At 52.6% G+C, this 17,627-nt stretch overlaps 1 protein-coding gene across 1 annotated transcript in view; it reads left to right on the top strand.

The window, feature by feature from the left end:
• Positions 1-17,627, top strand: part of patj (PATJ crumbs cell polarity complex component) — a 67,989-nt gene that overhangs the window by 17,579 nt on the left and 32,783 nt on the right. Inside the window, 14 exon segments of the mRNA XM_067229454.1 lie at positions 1,482-1,652; positions 1,654-1,692; positions 2,147-2,258; positions 2,562-2,629; positions 3,695-3,797; positions 3,841-4,046; positions 4,396-4,510; positions 4,734-4,803; positions 6,477-6,557; positions 6,667-6,738; positions 6,894-7,071; positions 7,699-7,809; positions 8,133-8,192; positions 10,025-10,127. Of these exon segments, the coding sequence (XP_067085555.1) occupies positions 1,482-1,652; positions 1,654-1,692; positions 2,147-2,258; positions 2,562-2,629; positions 3,695-3,797; positions 3,841-4,046; positions 4,396-4,510; positions 4,734-4,803; positions 6,477-6,557; positions 6,667-6,738; positions 6,894-7,071; positions 7,699-7,809; positions 8,133-8,192; positions 10,025-10,127 (1,489 nt within the window).

Raw genomic sequence — 17,627 nt, 5'->3', positions numbered from 1 at the left:
GCTCGTCACATTAAAAGCCGTCCATATGGGTCATCAAATATATTGTCCTCGGCATCAAATTGGTGCTGAATTGCAGTTTTACAGCCGGGCATGCCTTTGTAGGTGATTGATACCTGTGACACTTGGACAGGAAGAGCTGTGTAGAGGCCTCCAGTATATTCACCTGTCTGTCCTTTGGGATGGGGGGATGAGATGGATGGGGGGGCTGGGTGGAGGAGAGGGCTGGGGAGGGGGGGGGGGGGTGGAGGAGAGGGCTGGGGGGCTGGGTGGGAGGGGCTGGGGGGGCGGGTGGAGGAGAGGGCTGGGGGGGGCTGGGTGGAGGAGAGGGCTGGGGGGGGCGGGGTGGAGGAGAGGGCTGGGGGGGCTGGGTGAGGAGGAGGGCTGGGGGGGGCTGGGTGGAGGAGAGGGCTCGGGGGGGGGGCTGGTGGAGGAGCTGGGGGGCTGGGAGGAGAGGGCTGGGGGGGGAGGGGACTGGGCGGAGGAGAGGGCTGGGGGGCTGGGCTGGAGGAGAGGGCTGGGGGGAGGGGAGGAGAGGGCTGGGGGGAGAGAGGGAGGGGCTGGGGGGAGGTGGAGGAGAGGGCTGGGGGGGCTGGGCGGAGGAGAGGGCTGGGGGGAGGAGGCGGCGGGGGGTTGGACTGCAGGAGACACACACGCTCATCCAATTCTACCCGTTTCCTGTTTGCGATTACAGTGCTGCTCTCTCTGTGTCGCCTTGCGTTTTTGTTTAAACATTCGAGAAGCGTGTTTGCTGTTGTAGGCCAATACTGTGTGTGTGTGTGTGTGTCGGTAGGTGTGTGTTCACCGTCTGCTGTTGATTCCCCTCCGATTTCAACGGTTGCCCCTCCGACGCACCCTCACCTCTCATGCCCCTGACCTCTCACGCTTTACTGTCCAGCCTTGGCTCAAGGACACTTCCTGCGCTGCCAAAGTGGTTACTGTTAGTGCACTGACCCATCGCACGCTGTCAGGGCTGCAGTGAGAGATGGCAGAAGGCAATAAGACTAGAATAGATGTCTCTTGTCTCCCCCCTCCACACGCACACACACACATCCCTCTCCGTTAGTTTGAGTCATTAGATGTTTCACAGGGGTCAGTGGTGGTGAAGTATTGAACGCTGATGATGATGGTGTCTGATGATCCTGTGCTGTATCTGTTTATGGAAACGGCTTCTAATTTACTCGATCGCCTCTCCTCTACCTCTCCACCTCTCCTTTCTCCACCTCTCCTCTCTCCACCTCTCCTCTACCTCTCCTCTACCTCTCCTCTCTCCACCTCTTCTCTACCTCTCCTCTCTCCACCTCTTCTCCACCTCTCCTCTACCTCTCCTCTCTCCACCTCTCCACCTCTACTCCCCTCATCTCCTCTCTCCACCTCTCCTCCCCTCATCTCCTCTCCACCTCTCCTCCACTCATCTCCTTTCTCCACCTCTCCTCTCCCTGTGTCTCCCTCTCCTCTCCCTGGTCTCTGGCGCCCCCCCGCAGGATCCGGTGGACCCCTCTCGCTCCGTCATCGTGGTGCGCTCGCTGGTGCCCGGGGGCGTGGCGGAGCGCGGCGGGACCGTGCTCCCGGGGGACCAGCTGGTGTTTGTCAACGCCACGCGGCTGGACGCCTGCAGCCTGGAGCAGGCCGTGGAGGTGCTGAAGGCTGCCCCGTCCGGCCCCCGTGACCCTGGGGCTCCGCAAGCCCCTGGTGGTACGACACACAGCTCTCTCTATCTCTCGCTCTCTGTCTTTCTCTCTCTTGCTCTCTCGCTCTCTCTTGCTCTCTTTCTCTGTCTCTCTCCGTCTCTCTATCTCTCGCTCTCTGTCTTTCTCTCTCTTGCTCTCTCGCTCTCTCTTGCTCTCTGTCTCTGTCTCTCTCTCTGTCTCTCTCTCTGTCTCTCTCTCTTCTCTCTCTTGCTCTCTCTCTCTCGCTCTCTGTCTCGGTCTCTCTCTCTCTGTCTCTCTGTCTCTATCTCTCGCTCTCTGTCTCGCTCTCTGTCTCTCTCTTTGTCTCTCTCTGTCTCTCTGTTGCTCTCTCTCTCTCTTGCTCACTCTCTGTCTCTCTCTGTCTCTCTGCCTCTGTCTCTATGTCTATCTCTGTCTCTCTCTCTGTGTGTTTAGCGTCAAGGGGTTATTGTCCTCTGTGTGTGTTTTGGGCCGTGTAGGTGGAGGGGGCCGAGGTGAGGGTCCCGGGGCCACAGGCACCCTCCGAGGGGCCGACAGGTGACCGAGACCCCGCGGGCGTCTCTCCCACTCACCCACCTGCCTGTGCCCAAGGTAACTACAGGATCCAATCTCTCTCTCCATCTCTCTCTCCATCCCTCTCTCCTCAGTTCAACCTGCGTTGTGTACCCTTGGATTGGAGCGAGGATGTAACGTCAGAGCAGGGCTCCAAGTGGCTGCGTAAATCTACCAAAAACGAGACTAATTGTCCCATTAAGATTTTCGACTTGTGCTCATTTTTCACCGTAAATTGGCGAAGGGGTCGGGGCTTGTGTGTGCGGGGGGGAGGGAGGAGAGAGAACGCTGCTCTTCTTCTCCTTTCGTCTTGTGCCCCCCAACACCACCCTCCCCTCTCAGGGAGGAAAGCGCTGAGTCGGCACGGCGGTCAGGACGTCCTAAAAGTGCGCTCTCAGCTCGACCGGGGGGTGGGGGGGGCGGGGGGGGGGGCGTTTCTTTAAGTGCGTGTGGGATGACTGTGTTCTGAGGACAAGCGCGCTCCTGAGGACCCCCAGCGCCGGCCTCAGACTCTCCCTGGGCTGCAGCCTAGGCACAGTGTGTGTGTGTGTGTGTGTGGCGCGAGTGTGTGTTGGGTGGGCTCGCACGCACGCAACCACACGCTCGCTTGGACTCCTACCCGACCGCCCCCGCGATCAGCCACGTGTAGCTGCGCGTGCTTCTCCCACGCTATTAACACACAACCTCAAGATGTGTGCGCCGATTCCACACACACACGCACGCCCCTCACACTCTTGTCCTGCTTTATATGCCGCCCCTCAACACCAAAGCCATTTGTCACACATCAGAAGGCTGGGATGAGGACGATAAAGCGATCCAGCCGTTGTCCGCGGCGACAGCCCACTCTGACAAAGCCCCATTCTCACAGGGAACGGGTCATAAAGTTCCAGAGGTCACACGTAGGAAGTCAGGTGGCCCGGACAAGGGTCGATGTCGAAGCGCCTAACACACACACCTACAGCACACACCTACACACACACAACCTACACACACACACACCTACACACACACACCCCTACACACACACACACCTACACACACACCCCTACACACACACACCCCTACACACACACAGCGGTGCTTGTGAAAGCACCTCTTAAAAATGCAGTTAATTTATAAGCACTCCACTTTGCTATGATAAGCCACTTACCTTGATTATAGTTGTCTATAAGTCAGAGCGCAGGGCTGTGGTATGGACTGCTCTTAGTCGCCACTGACTCTCCTTAGGAGGGAACGCGGTGTAACAGGTATAATATTAAGATAAGTGCAATCTGTCTGAGTGCAGCCCTGAGACACTAGTCTACATCTTCATACTGTTCGGATGGAGTTGGAGCGATTTGAGTTTTTAGTCCACCGGACGCCGAGGTGATTAGCCGAGGTGTTTAAAGACTTCCTGTTGTTCACATGCTGTTGAGAAACTGGCTTGATGCACTCATCTGAATGTGTGTGTGTGTGTGTGTGGTGTGTTTCTACAGGGCTTCGGCGACGGCTCCATCCTCCCGGAGGACCTGCGGCAGGAGGAGGAGGAGGAGGAGGAGCCAGAGCTCATCCTGGACGGAGGCCTCCCTCGCTACGCCTCACCTCTCACCAACGCCCTCCTCCACCCCACCCCCCACGCTGACCCCCTCACGCACCCCCGCCCACACCCCCACCCTCCCCCTCCAGGAGCGAGAGATGGCTGTGGATGAGGAGGATGAGGAGGAGTTGGCAGAGAGGGAGGTGGAGGTGGAGGTAGGGGAGGGGGAAGCGGTGGCGTCCTACCCCCGGAAAGAGGCCTCCATCCTGGGAAGAATGGAAGCGCCTGGACTCCTCCTCCAGCCTCCCACCGCCAGCTGAACAGGTCTGTCTGACCTCTGGTTTAAAGAAGCCCCATGGCTTCATGGTACTTGGATCTCACTCAGAAAGAGTGTGTATGAATATATCACAGAGGCCCCCCAAATCCCTTTATAGCTCTAAGCAACTACCAGAGGAACGCTCATTTTAATGAACATTACATTAGGCCCATTTTCATTTCAAGCAAGTTGCAGATAAAAGAGAGAGAAGGGTGTATGTTTGCTTTGAAATCAACAGGTATTGAGCCAGCGGCTATGCTGTAGCTAGGACCATGCTGTCACCCTGCTGATTGTGAGGGGGATGAGGTCACAGACGTCTGATTGATGTCCCTCTCTCCTGATAGGCTGGAGAGCGACAGGAGGATGATGACGAGGACGTAGCTCAAACAGGAAGTGTTGTGGATGAGATTCAGAGACCAGGCCCAGAACCCGGAATGCCAGTTGGTCAGCTTTCCCTTGGTGAGGCTTGGTGTGTGTGTGTGTACGTTTATGTACATATGCACTTCATCTAAAGTATGTGTGTGTGTATGTATTTACAGTTCAGCATGTGAGTCATATATTTGCTATTTGAGTCACTGTGTGTATGTGTGGTAGTGTGTTTGTGTGTGTGTCTATACGGTCAGACCTAGTGAGCGTTGTTATTTGACCCTCTGGGTGTGTGTGTGTGTGTGTGTGTCCACAGGACAATCACTGGATTCCTGGGCAGACAGCGAGGCTGACTCAGAACTCACCTTGACTGACACAGACACAGAGTCAGTACCACACACACACACACAGAGATACACAAATACACACACCTACCCATATAGCCTATACACACATACACATACCCACCTATACACACACGCACGCATACACGCACAGGCCAATCCAACTTTTAACAGCTTCATGGTATATCAAGTACATCAAATACATTTGTATCCAATTTGCTCCGTATTCATTCAAAGCCTGAAAGATTATCTATGGGAGTCGACTTGGAACAAGCCGTCATTCAGTTGAGAGGTTTTCTTTCCCCATAGCAGAACACTGATCTCCATCGTGTGGCTGAAGTGGCTCTCTTGTGGGCCTGCAGCTCCCTCTGCTGGACAGAGGGGGTAATGAAGACAACCCTCTCACACGCACACACACACACACACTCAGATGTGACTGCTTCCTTAGCACTGCGGTTGTAAACCCCGAGTGTGTGTCAGCGCGCTTGTGTGTTTGTGCCAGCTAGGATGAAAGGAAGCGATCAGAGAGGAAGGTCTCTCACACAAACACACACACACACATGCGGTGCTAGCTGTCATTTCGAGGGGTTTGGAGAGGGTGGGAGACCTGTTTCCTGTGAAGTGTCGACACACACAACGACTGTGCAGCGAGAACACAAGAAGCAAGGGTAGCACGCTTATACACACATACACACACCTGCACAGTAAAACACATACACACAGTTACTCACACAGAGCCCCACACAACAACAAACACCCTGGTGATACAAGTTAGCAAGGTCTCTTGCGTGAGACCTTGTACAATACTTGTTCAGCCTATATTAAAAGACTTCAATCTCTAACACTGCATACATAGTATCAGTATACTACATACAGAGTATTAATATACTACATACATAGTATCAGTATACTACATACATAGTATCAGTATACTACATACAGAGTATTAATATACTGCATACATAGTATCAGTATACTACATAGAGACTGCAGAGTAGCAATATACTTCAGACACAGTGTCAGGATACTATACACAGGTTCAGTATTCAGTACTTGAGACTGTTAGCATCACATTCTCAATGCTTAAGCTATTCAGGAATCCCAAGGATAAGTTTCCCGACTCCAGTCAGAAAGGTGATGCACTGCTCTGAGATGCCCTCGCTTTTTCAACCCCCCCTCCCGCTCCGTTCTCTATCAACTCCTCTTCATCACCCCCACTGCCTTCTGGTCCTTCAATCCATGTTAAACAAGTCTCTCTCTCCCTCTCTGTTGTTGGGCGTGAATAGCAAACAAGCCCATCAGCTCTCTTTGTGCCTCTGGAAAGTGTTCATGTACCTGAGAGCTGTGAAATAGACCCAGAGGAAATAGACCTGGGACAAGGCTTTTAAGAACGTAATCACAGAAGCCCTTTTTGTCCCCCCCCCGACTCTGAGGCTGTCCAACAGATCAAAGGCTTGTGATTGGCTGAGTGGGCCTGACATCCAATCCGGTCTCGGAATCACACCGACTTAACCTATAGAAGGAGAACTGCCATTAAGTAGCGTGTTGTTTGCGAGACTGTTTCTAAGGCAGGTAGTGAAACCTAAGTGAGGCGGAACGGAATAAAACCGCAGGGATAAAACTGCTAAACGGAAAGCTGTTGTTTATAGTGTCTTATTATTTACTTACAAATCATATGATGACGTAGACCATAAAGAGTGGGTTTTGTTGGCCAGGTCTGTGCGTGTGATCGACACCGAAAAGAGGAAGAGGAGGAGCCAGGGTGGAGCAGCTCCACCAATCAGAGGAGACCAGAGGTAGGAGGATGACATCACAAATCCATAACAACATTGTTCTGGATCTCTCTGGGTAAACTTTAGGTAAGAATAAGGCATATCCTAAGTGTGTGTGTGTGTCCACTCGTAGTGACCTACCAGAGAGGGAGGAGGGAGAGGGAGAAGAAACCCCGACCTTCAGCCACTGGGGACCCCCACGGAGGTCAGGATGCTGGAGATGACACACATGTCGCATGTGTTTATCTGTCACTGAATATTCTACTAGTATTCTACTAGTACTCTTCTATAATGATATAAGTGCTTGTTTGTCTATTCTCATTACTCTGTGTGTGTGTGTGTGTGTGCGTGTGCCTGCAGAGTGGAGGTGTGGCAGGAGTCGGGAGAGTCATTGGGCATCAGCATCGTGGGCGGGCGCAGCGTCATCAAGCGCCTGCGTAACGGGGAGGAGCTGAAGGGCATCTTCATCAAGCATGTGCTGCCTGACAGCCCAGCCGGGCGCACACACGCTCTCAAGACTGGGGACAAGATCCTGCAGGTGAGCACCCACACTCAGCCTGCTTGTAGTACCAGGCTAGTAGTACCAGGCTGGTAGTACCAGACTACAAGTACCAGGCTAGTAGTACCAGGCTAGTAGTACCAGGCTAGTAGTACCAGGCTAGTAGTACCAGGCTAGTAGTACCAGGCTAAAAGTACCAGGCTAGTAGTACCAGGCTAGTAGTACCAGGCTAGTAGTACCAGGCTAGTAGTACCAGGCTAAAAGTACCAGGCTAGTAGTACCAGGCTAGTAGTACCAGGCTAGTAGTACCAGGCTAGAAGTACCAGGCTGGTAGTACCAGACTAAAAGTACCAGGCTGGTAGTACCAGGCTAGATGTACCAGGCTAGTAGTACCAGACTAAAAGTACCAGGCTAGTAGTACCAGGCTAAAAGTACCAGGCTAGTAGTACCAGGCTAGAAGTACCAGGCTAGAAGTACCAGGCTAGTAGTACCAGGCTAAAAGTACCAGGCTAGTAGTACCAGGCTAGTAGTACCAGGCTAGTAGTACCAGGTACTAGAAGTACCAGTAGTAACAGGTTCTCACTCCCTCTCTCTCTCCACCCCCTCTCCCTCTCTCTTTTTCTCATTTTCTCTCTGTCTCCCTCCCTCCATCCCCCTGTCTTGCAGGTATCCGGTGTGGATCTCCAGAGTGCCAGTCATGAGGATGCAGTCCAGGCCATCAAGGCAGCACCCAGTCCAGTGGTGTTCGTCGTGCAGAGTCTGTCTGCTACCCCACGGGTGAGCACGCACACACAACATGGGACACACACACGGGACTCCGAACCAAGGGACTCCGATTCACAGGCATATACCGAGGGACACGCACACACTCCAGGAGAAGCACGTGCACACACGCACACACTTTGGTTATCTCCTCACACACCTGGCTCCCTGCTCGATGTAGACTAGATTTGTTTCCACTTTGTTGTTTCGGGTTGGTGATTGGTATCTTTTATCTTACAATGAATATCGTTACACACCCCTTCTCTGTCCCTGTCTGTCTGTGCATGCGCGTGCGTGTTTGTGTGTGTGTGTGTGTGTGTGTGTGTCTCTGCCCTCAGCCTGTGTCTCTAACAGCACCCAGTTACATCAAACACAAGGCAAAGAAGAAAGCCATGCCGGTAAGCAACCAGACAGCCACACTGCCCTGAGGTGTTAGACAGGCTGACCACCACACTGCCCTGAGGTGTTAGACAGGCTGACCACCCCACACTGCCCTGAGGTGTTAGACAGGCTGACCGCCCCACTGCCCTGAGGTGTTAGACAGGCTGACCGCCCCACACTGCCCTGAGGTGTTAGACAGGCTGACCACCACACTGCCCTGAGGTGTTAGACAGGCTGACCGCCCCACTGCCCTGAGGTGTTAGACAGGCTGACCGCCCCACACTGCCCTGAGGTGTTAGACAGGCTGACCGCCCCACACTGCCCTGAGGTGTTAGACAGGCTGACCGCCACACTGCCCTGAGGTGTTAGACAGGCTGACCGCCCCACACTGCCCTGAGGTGTTAGACAGGCTGACCGCCACACTGCCCTGAGGTGTTAGACAGGCTGACCGCCCCACACTGCCCTGAGGTGTTAGACAGGCTGACCGCCACACTGCCCTGAGGTGTTAGACAGGCTGACCGCCACACTGCCCTGAGGTGTTAGACAGGCTGACCGCCACACATGAGGACATCCTCACTGGAGTCCTGCACTAGGAAGAATACAGACATCCAGTACTCACACGCCTCACACACGCCCCACACACTGTTAGGCCAGCTGAGAGACGGATAAGAGAGAGGGAGTGAGAGGAGAGAGGAGATTGAGAGAGAGGAGACTGAGAAGAGAGAGAGTGAGAGATGGTCTCTCTCTCATTCTTTGAGGATGGTAAGAGAGGATGAGTGAGAGACAGAGAAAGAGAGGAGAGACTGAGAGGAAGGAGAGAAGAGGGCTAGTTGAATATATTGCATACTATTAAGTGGCATTGGCTTATCCTCATCAATCTGTGTTTGTTGTTCTGTGATGCATGTAAGAGAGGGAGAGAAAGAGAGAGGCATGTTTAAGAAGGTATCATCTCAAAGGAACGACAGGAGCCAATCAGATCTCACCAGCAGTTGGATCCCTTGGGAGGATAGCTTGATTAGAGTGGTGTCTATTAATTAAGCCCTTTTTAATAAAAGATTTTATCGGCATCATGTCCTCCAGGAGGATCGATGATGACAAAGTAAAATCCAGCAGTTTTCAATTAAAGTATACTGTATCAGATGTGGGTCATTAACACTACTGGGTTGAAATAGAGATGCATATGGTATGAAGAGATATACTCGTTTCTTTCTTCTTTGCTTTGTTGGTTCCATTCTTCCTTCCTTTCATCCGTTCGTCCTTCAATCCTCCCTTCCTGGTTTCCTTCCTTCCACCCTTCCATCCTTCCTCTATTCCGTCCTACCTTCCATCCTTCCTCTATTCCGTCCTACCTTCCACCCTTCCTCCCTGACTGAACTAACCCACCGAGTCAGCCCAGCTCTGCTACTCCATCACTGTGGATCAATAGAGGGACAGAAACACAGGAGGGGGGAGGGGGGGGGGGGGTAAGGAGAGGGGGGGGGGGTCAAGGATTTCAGGAGGTTGTGAGGGAAACCCGCTGTTAACACACACACACTATGACCAGTCCTAAAAGTGCTAATACACCTAGTTCAGATTGTCACGGTCTGAAATGGGAAATAAAATGAGTCCAAAGGTAGTAACTCGACCCGACACTCAGGTTTCTCTGTCGTATTACCGGAGGGCTTTAGACTTTTTTTTACTTCCTCTACCCCGTCACATGTTCTTCTGCTCTCAAACTGGAGGGTTTTCCGCCCTGTTATGCCTATGACTTCATGCCTCTAGATCTGGGAACTCATTGCTGTCTTATAAAGGTCTAACTCTCTCTCTCTCCCCCCCACCCCGCCTCTCTCTGACCACCACCAGAAGGCAGTACTGGGCGGGCCCCCCACCTCCGACGAGACTCCCCCCTCCCTACCGCCCCCCCAGCCAGGTGGACGAGGAGCAGGACATGGAGGAGCTGGAGGAGGTCAAAGGTCAGTCCCCACTTCCTGTGTGGTCTTGTGTTGTGTGTGTGTGTGTGTGGGGGGGGTCTGTCTCTGTAGTCCGGTGTGGGGGGGGGGGGGGTCTCTGGGTCTCCCGTCCGTCTGACCACACTGCCGGTCTCTACCTTCCCTCTCCTCCTCATGCTGGAGGGAGGGTCCCTGTCAGGATTGGGGTCGGTCATTGTACTTGATTCCGCCTAGACGTTAAGTGCCATCTGTCTTGGCACAGACTGTGTGTGTGTGTGTGCGTGTGTGCGCACGTGAATCTGGCACATCTGTGCTTCAGCTCTCCCCCCCCCCCCCCCCCCCCCAAGTCCAGTCCGACACCTGCCAGCTTCCGCCTACACTGATAAACCAAATTACGTTAGCAATCACCCTTCCGTCCTCCACCTTCCCCTCTCTTCATCCCCCTCAAATTTCTCCCGCTCTCCCCTTCCACTCATCCCTCTCCCCTTCATCCCCTCCTCTCTCTCTCTCTCCTTCGTCTCCTCCCCCTCTCCCTCTGATCAATCCAAGCTAAGTGCTGCCACTCTGCCTCCTGATCTGGGATCAGCATGATGAGGTCATCCACAGGGGACAGACTCCGTAGAATACTGATGGCTTCCATTGTGGAGATAAAGACTTTCTCAAAAGAGAGGGAGAGTGAAAGGGGGAGAGACAGAGTGGGGGGGGGGTCGGGTAGAGGTAGGGAGAGAGAGAAAGGGGGATGAGAGAGCAAATGACATTGTAGACAAAAGGAGAGAGTGGGATGGGTTGGGGATGAGAGAGAGAGAGAGAGAGAGAGAGAGAGAGAGAGAGAGAGAGTAGTAAAACAGAGACATCAAGAGAGATGGCGGACTGAAAAAAAGAGAGAGCGAGCGTGTTGGATTGAATACAATACAGCCCTGAACCCCAGCCCTGAAAGATATGGTATTCCCAAAAAGTCCCCACATTTTGCGGTAATCCCGGTTTGGTTTGATACAGCGATTTACTTGACATCCGTAGAGACCCAAGACACAGACAGGACATGTCCCTCTTCCTGTAAGCCCTCATCCCAGAACTGGCGAACGCTCTGAGGGGAATCATCCTGCTGCTCTGACTGAATGGGCCCATCTGTTGTGGATTCTGGGGAAAAACGACTGCAGTGGAGAGGGGGATGAGAGGAGGAGAGGGAGTGGGGGATGACGCGGAGCTGGAAAGGGCACGGGGTGGGTAGAGAGAACGGGGATGGGAGTAATAAAGGTAGAGAGAGAGAGAGAGAGAGAGGGGGGAGGGAGGTATAGAGGTTAAGGTACAGGCAAGCCATCCATTGTGTGTCTGTTTTTTCCCTTTGGAGCAGCCTGTCTCTGTGTGTGTGTGTGTCTGTGTCTGTGAGTGTGTGTGTTACAGCTGGATCAGTTTAATGGATAACACAGCAGGTTGGGCTACTGTTCCGTGTGACACTACACCACCCTCATCTAGACACTCTGCCAAGTCCCAGACCTGCTGGACCCCTGTTACACACACACACGCTGACACACACACACAGACTCTCTCACACACTTACACACACACAGACACACACACAGACACACAGACTTTCACCGACCCACACAGTATTCATGAAATAAATATTTTATGTGCAAACAAGATGTATGCACCTCCAAGTGTTTTACAGCTGTGAAATAGAGACTACACACACACACCTACCTACACGCACGCACACACACACACAGTGTAGTGAAGAGCCAAGCTCCATGCTACAGTGTTAGCTGAGCTCGCCCCAAGCCTGGTGCTCACTGGAGAAGATTGGTTCAGATGCTGCATCAAACACACACACGCACGCACACACACACGCACGCACACACACACGCACGCACACACACACACCGCAAACTACATGGATAAGCACTCAGCTCCTCTGATGCATGTAGGTAACATCCTGTTAGAAGCACATGATGACTCACATGTCTGCGTGGTGGTCTGTGTCACCGATGATGCATGAAAATGTGCATGGTGATTTCGTGTTTGTTTTTTTTTCCATCCATTTCTTCGATAGACCCCTGAGAAGCCGTCTGTGTTCAGATTCAGCCGTGTGATTGGTCGTACCGAATGCTCTGTGTGTGCGTGAACGGTTCACTCCTGTGTGGTTTTGTGTGTGTGTTTGTATAGTTAGAAATTCTCCATGTCTGTTATTATGAAAGTAACGATTTAGCTTAAGTGGAGTCGTAAACAATCGCTGAGGATGTCTGTGCCTTCAGACGACTTCAGAGGAATAGCAATTTGAGGGAATCCAAACAAGTTTGGGCTGTTTTTTTCCTGAGGTCTACGTTGATGTCAGATGAATGAGGAGCTGCCAGCCTCACTATCATTATTCCTTTTATACGGTCCTGTCACTCACACACACACTCACATACACACACACACAGTCTCCATTTTATTTTTTATTTTTTTAACAATGCTTGGCAGTGTGGTGATCTGAGCTGATGTGATGTGAAGGGTTTGGGGACTAGCCTGGTGGGCAGAGGGGGAGGGTGTGTGTGTGTGTGTGTGTGTGTGTGTGTGTGTGTGTGTGTGTGCTCACGTGTTTTTGAAAGCTGCTTCTGATCTAGTTTATATTCCCCACACATTATAGAAACATGGCTATTCATGAATTTCATTCTTTGTCTTTAATCACTGATCACTAAGCCTGACCGTTTTCTCATGGCTGTCTTGTTCTCTGGTCTCTGTTTGGTTGTGTCTGGGCTGAGATGTATAGCCCCAGCAGCCAGGACTGCTCAATCACTGTTAGACCCTTAATTAACCACAGACACCAGACTCCCTGGCTGAGATCAACACACTGTCCTATGTCTCTCCCTCTTTCTCTATCTCCCTCTTTCTCTCTCTTCATCTCTCTTTCCCTTTTTCCCCTTACAGTCCAGTTTTCTCCCTCCTTCACTTCCATCAACCTATCCTTCCACCCCCTCTTCATTCATTCTCCCCTCCTCCCATCTCTCTCTCTCCATCCCTCTCTCCCCATCTCTCTCTCTCCCCATCTCGCTCTCTCTCCATCCCTCCCTCTCTCCCCATCTCTCTCTCTCCATCCCTCCCTCTCTCCCCATCTCTCGCTCTCCCCATCTCTCTCTCCATCCCTCCCTCTCTCGCCATCCCTCTGTCTCTCTCTCCATCCCTCTCCTCCCATGCGATCCCTCCCTCTCATTCTCCCGGTGTTGACTTGCGGTCTGAGTGAACTCTAATTGGGGGGGGGGGGGGGGGGGGGCGTTTCCCCAGACAGCCCAGAGAGCTGGCGCGTGGAGCGCCATGGCTGCAGCACCTCAACGCTGCCTGCCTCTCCCCAACAACGCTGCCTCTCTCCCCAACAACGCTGCCTCTCTCCCCAACAACGCTGCCTCTCTCCCCAACAACGCTGCCTCTCTCCCCAACAACGCTGCCTCTCTCCCCAACAACGCTGCCTCTCTCCCCAACAACGCTGCCTCTCTCCCCAACAACGCTGCCTCTCTCCCCAACAACGCTGCCTCTCTCCCCAACAATGCTGCCTCTCTCCCCAACAACGCTGCCTCTCTCCCCAACAACGCTGCCTCTCTCCCCAACAACGCTGCCTCTCTCCCCCACAACGCTGCCTCTCTCTCCCCCACAATGCCCCCGATAAAGAGAGGCAGCACAGCGAGCCAGCTGGTGGAGCATTTTCAGTTCTCGTATCCGTGGCCGTACTTGATACCACGGGGCAACTTTCAAACGTCAACAAGCGACGTTAGCTTGAACCGAACAGCTGTCGTGTCATAGTGTTGTGAGACTTCATGGGCTCTTGAAAGAGTTCTGATGTGTCCGGCCGGGTGTTTAACGTGTGTTTCTTTCTTTGCAGGACAGATTGGCTGACTGTAGTGTCTGTTGGAGACTTGCATGTGGGCTCCAGGGCTGACCGCTAGCCTTTAGCTCCATGAGCTATGGACTCGTCTGTCGTGTTCCTTTTACTGTGGTGGAATTTCTCTTCCCGTTGACTGGTTTTGGGGATGCTTCTGGTTGAAAGCTTCTACCTCTAGTCCTGGTGTGACATGGGGAAAGTCTACCTGTCTGAGAAGCACTTTCTCTCGGGAGCAAATCAATGGTGGCGGTATGCTAAGCTAACGTGGTGCTGCATTAACGGCCAAACTCTTCCTATCTGGGGTCCTCTGGGAATGAATCTAGGTTCTTGACAGTCGATTTCCCGTCCGTTTCGGGGGGGTTCGCGACGCTGTCTAAACTTCATGAGTGTCCTGCCCTCATCTGGTTTTGTTTGGTGTTCTTCTGTGTCGGCTCACGGCCACGGGTGTCCTCTGACGGCAACGCTTGGGTGGGTATCTCTGTTGGGGTCGGCTGCACTTTTGAAGGGACTGCTTGGTTCGGTCGTTCACACTTCTCAGTTCGTCATCCAGCTCTGGGATTTGATCCGTGTCGGTCGGATCGTAGCAGTGGAGAACACCTGCCGCAGTCCATGTCCTCCATCGTCAGCAATGTGCTTCTGTCTCTGTGTGTGTGTCTGTTTGTGTGTGCTTGTAAAAATGATGTCATCGGCTGCAATAAACGCTACTCACTCCACATGCTGTTCTGTGAGTGTGTGATTGGATGAATCCGGAGCCTGTCATTCAGAGGGCGCGTCTCTCCACCTGGGTGTCTGTTCTGCGGTAGGCTTCACACGGACGGTCCAATGGAAGCGACCGGCCAATAGGATCACTCGAGATGAGTCAGTCGTAACTGTGGTCCATTCGTTTGCGTGAGGCTTTCTCTCATGTCGGTAATGACCGATAGAATCCTGAGGCTTTTTGGAGAGAGAAAAACCACCCCTGTTAACTATCCACTACACGTTGTTGGTCGTGTGTTGCTAGGCAATTTCTTCAATTTACCAGCGTGTGAAACACTGAAACGAATGGGGTTCATTGATGGAACTATGCAATGTTTGAAACTATTTGCACCCCACGACTCATAATTTCCTCATTCTCTGTTGACAACAGAAGCAACCTGCAACTTCATCCTGTGCCCGTTTCTTGAGATAATCGTGCCACATACACAGACACACACACAGACAGATTCCTGGATTCATTTATACGTAGATGAGACCTGTCACACTTCACGCTCACTCCTCTCTCTGCCCATCTGGACTTAAGGAGTCACACAATACTCATATGGGATTTTCCAATGGAGAAGTTGAAAGAGAAGGGAGGGGGAGAGAGAGAGAGAGCGAGAGAGAGAGAGAGGGAGAGTGACAGCGAGAAGGGGCATGACAGAGGGAGGGAAACGGAGAATGACAGAGAGAGAGAGAGAGAGAGACAAAAAGAAAAGAGTGACGCACACAGTCACCGATAAACACCGTAGCTGTCTGTCAGCGGAAACCCTTTCTTCTGAATCGTTCTCCTGCTAGCTCCCTGTCACTCAACGTACCACGGTGAATATAAGCTGGAATAACAGACCGGTTAGCGCTGCTCACTGTAAACGCAAAAACACACCAAAAAAAAAACTGACGATACCAGTTTTAACACCTCTGCTGGTACTGCAGAAGGACTCTCCTGACTGCTATATGCTGATTCGGCTTTGTTTTCAACTCCGGACAATGCCGGCAGCCAGGCACACGCACACGCAAGGATTTTAAATTGCCTGTGATCTTATTTTCAGACATTAGCCATCTCTGTCTCCGACTCTCATTCTGTCTCTGTCTCGCGCTCCCTCTTACACACACACACACACACACACTGTTCTCCATCTTGGCCCGCTTCGGTGCCATGGCAGGAGAGCTGCTGTCGTTTCTGTGACGTTATCATCTCCCTGTTCCCTCTGCAGCCTTTCATAGGGATGTTGCTGTGTTTGGTGCTGGACAGCAGAATGCTCCACCTCCTCCTCCTACGTATCCACTTTCTCCTCCACCTCCTCCACCTCCACCTCCACCACCTCCTCATCCTCCACCTCCACCACCTCCTCATCCTCCACCTCCTCCTCATCCTCCACCTCCTCCTCATCCTCTCTCTTCCTGATTAACCAGGGACCCTCTGCTGGGTTTGGAACTGCACTGCACAGATGTTCTGCTTCTACCTCTCTGTCACACTGGAACACACACACACTCATTCACACACTCAATCCCTCCCCCCCACACACACACACATATACACACACAAAGTCTTTAACTAACATCCCAGTGTCACTTCTGTGCTGCAGATTGCATAACCAAATCCCGAGACGATAGGACGCAAAACATGGTTGTCATCCAATCACCTTCATTTTTGGTTTTGGGGGGAGGGAGGCTGGGGGGGGGGGGAATGTGTGAGCGTTCCTAAGCTAGTACCCGTTTCATCCCTCCTCGGTTCCTCCTCTGGCTGTCTGTGTGTGTGTGTAAGGCGTACATGCCAGCAGCCAGGACGAGAGAGGACGGGAGAGGCGAGAGAAGATGGAGCAAGTTTCCAGAGGTCACACCAGGGTGACGCCCGCAGATAAGAGGAGCTTTATCAGCGCTCTCCAGCTGGCTCTGCCAGGGACACCAGCAGAGCCTGGCCCTGCTCCGCTCACACACACACACACACACACCAGGACGCGTGGGGGCTTTTCCTACATGCAGATCGAGATGTCCCCAGTTCAAATCCCCCATTGTTCTTCACTTTGGATCCAATTACTGCATAATGCGGCAATTAAATAGCATTTTCTTAAGAAAAAGGGAGAGCGAAAGATTTGCCATTTTGAAAAAGAAGGTGGGGTATGTCCCACCCATGCATAACGAAGCCTGAGCCACTGAAGTCATGTACATTAAAACACTACAGGACATGAATCGTCCTGACCCAGTGTGCGCTCACTTTGAGGTTCATGGGCTTCAGGACATGATTGGATTGGCCCCATGACGCTGTTTGCCGTGGATTGATTAGCAGCTGGGACTGATGCTGTTCTTACTCTCAGAATCTCCTCAGGAGCGCTGAGCAGTTCAAACCCACTGGATCAAAGCCTGTAAGCAGCTCTGCTTTCATCTACAGCTATTTCATCTATACCTCTCTCTCTCTCTACCTCTCTCTCTCTCTCTCTCTCTCTCCCTCTCTTTCTCTGTCTCTCTCTCTCTCTCTCTCTCTCTCTCTCTCTCTCTCTCTCTCTCTCTCTCTCTCTCTCTCTCTCTCTCTCTCTCTCTCTCTCTCTCTCTCTCTCTCTCTCTCTCTCTCTCTCTCTCTCTCTCTCTCTCTCTCTCTCTCTCTCTCTCTCTCTCTCTCTCTCTCTCTCTCTCTCTCTCTCTCTCTCTCTCTCTCTCCGTCTTTCTTCTGCCAGTCAAACTGTAATGGGGAGAAGACAATCGCACCTGATTTGTAAGATCCAGATGGCTTGGACTGAAGGGCTGTGTGTGCATGCATGAGAGCGCACAGGCCTGTTCTCATCCTCGGGTCTCCTCTCCTCCCCCCCTGCCCTCCCCTGCACCAGTCCCCTCTCCTCCTCCCTGCACCAGTCCCCCTCTCCTCCCCCCCTGCCCTCCCCTGCACCAGTCCCCAGGCAGCAACTCTTTAGTTCCTCTGACCATATAAGACATTCGAAACA

This window comes from Osmerus mordax, chromosome 26, assembly GCF_038355195.1.
Source record: "Osmerus mordax isolate fOsmMor3 chromosome 26, fOsmMor3.pri, whole genome shotgun sequence".
NCBI lineage: Eukaryota > Metazoa > Chordata > Actinopteri > Osmeriformes > Osmeridae > Osmerus > Osmerus mordax.
The sequence above is the reverse complement of the archived record's forward strand: the minus strand, read 5'-3'. Positions and strand labels throughout refer to the sequence as shown.